Source organism: Pteropus vampyrus, unplaced genomic scaffold (assembly GCF_000151845.1).
Source record: "Pteropus vampyrus isolate Shadow unplaced genomic scaffold, Pvam_2.0 Scaffold1013, whole genome shotgun sequence".
Lineage (NCBI taxonomy): Eukaryota > Metazoa > Chordata > Mammalia > Chiroptera > Pteropodidae > Pteropus > Pteropus vampyrus.
The window spans coordinates 2,451-4,006 of NW_011889794.1; the positions used below are offsets into that span (position 1 = coordinate 2,451).

The following is a 1,556-nucleotide window of genomic DNA, read 5'->3' on the forward strand; positions in this document are numbered from 1 at the left end:
GAGGAGGACGGGGGTCCAGGCCATGGTGCACGCAGCCCCTGAGCCCACAGTGGGGCTGGGCTGCCCCAGGCCTCCTTTTCTTCTCCACCCTCCGCCAGAGGAGGGGCTGTGCATGCAAATCTGTGTCCATCCAGTGACTGCCCAGCCCCTCCCTGAGCCCTGGTGCAGGAGCTCAGCTCAGAGCCAGACAGAGGAGGATGGAGGTTGGCTTTACCCCCTGGGAGATCCCCAGGAGGAAGCACCTGCGGAGGCCACACAAAGGTCCCTGCTCAGGGGACTCTGCCAGGCCAGAGAAGACACAGCTGCTGAGTCCCATGGGTGAGCACAGGGCCCAGTCCCCAGGCCCAGATCCTCTGAGTGAATAGTCCTCACTCAGCAGCTGTGTGGGTAGGATACAGCAGTCCCACAGCTCCCCCTGCTGGTCATACATGTCAAAAGTGAAAAAAAAAAATAACTTGAGATCAACTCTTGCAAAAATTGAAAAAACACATACTTTCCTAAGAAGATACTAAATTAGCTCCAGCAGAAATAAAATAATTAAAAAGAATAACTTTAGTAGAAAAACTAGAAATGTTATAGAACTATTTCTCCACATAGCATAAGAAATAAGATGATTCCAATTTATTTGTTTCATATTTTTTCACAATATGTAAAAGTAAGGAGAATTTCATAGTTCTTAATTGTAATTTTGATAAAGATACCTTACAAATAAATTACTCATAAAGGAAAATGACAGAGTAAATAGATTAAATATTTATACCAATTATTCTAAATGAAATCTTCACAAATAGAGCCCAATAGCAGATACATAATACGTAACTTAGAACTTAAGCCGGTCCGTTAGCCATGGGATGGGCTAGGGTGTGTTTCCACAAAGAGCAGGAACAGGCAAAGGTCATATTTATTTTCATCATTAATCACACAATTCTGCATTAGACAATGCAATTAAAAGTAAAAAATCGAGATTAGGTCTTAGCTTTGGAGAAAACAGCAAAGTGAAAACATCAACATCTAAATGTGTGACGCGGCTTCAGAAATTCCGGTGCTGGTGCAGAAGTGACACTGGACGCCTCACTGGGACCAGTACCGGTAATAATTAGTGACAGGAGTGACGGGAGGAACAGGAGGAGCAGAGGGGAGGTGTTGGCGCACTGCCCAGGGCTGAGGACCACCTGTGAACTCTGCAGCCTCACCCCAGGTGGGAAGTCACACTCTGCCTCTCGCTCAGGCTGCATCACATTTTTGGGGCTTCTGTCTCAGACCCAGAATAACTCCTCTCGAGTCTGTTTACCTGCTGGCTCGAGCATGAGGCACGGCAGGCAGAGGCGACATGCCGTGGAGGGCTTGGCCTGGCTACTTGGTGTGGATGTGCTCCCTGGCCATTCCAGGAGCCTCAGGTACCAAACACGTGGGCAGGGCTTAGACCCAGGTCCAGATTGTTTATGGTGGTGGCAGCAGCAGCTGCAGCCTCAGGTATGAGGAAGGGACACTGCATGGGAGAGTGTGGTGACCTGCAGTGGGAAACCATGAGAGATGACCCCTCTCTGATTTAAGAT

At 48.2% G+C, this 1,556-nt stretch overlaps 1 gene segment (V, D, J or C); it reads right to left on the reverse strand.

Annotated features, from left to right (window-relative positions):
• Positions 1 to 1,003: 1,003 nt before the first annotated feature.
• LOC105310052 overlaps positions 1,004 to 1,556 on the reverse strand; it is a gene marked incomplete at its 3' end in the record, with an annotated part of 11,722 nt that continues 11,169 nt past the window's right edge. The window contains 1 exon segment of the V gene segment in view: positions 1,004 to 1,011. Coding sequence covers positions 1,004 to 1,011 — 8 coding nt within the window.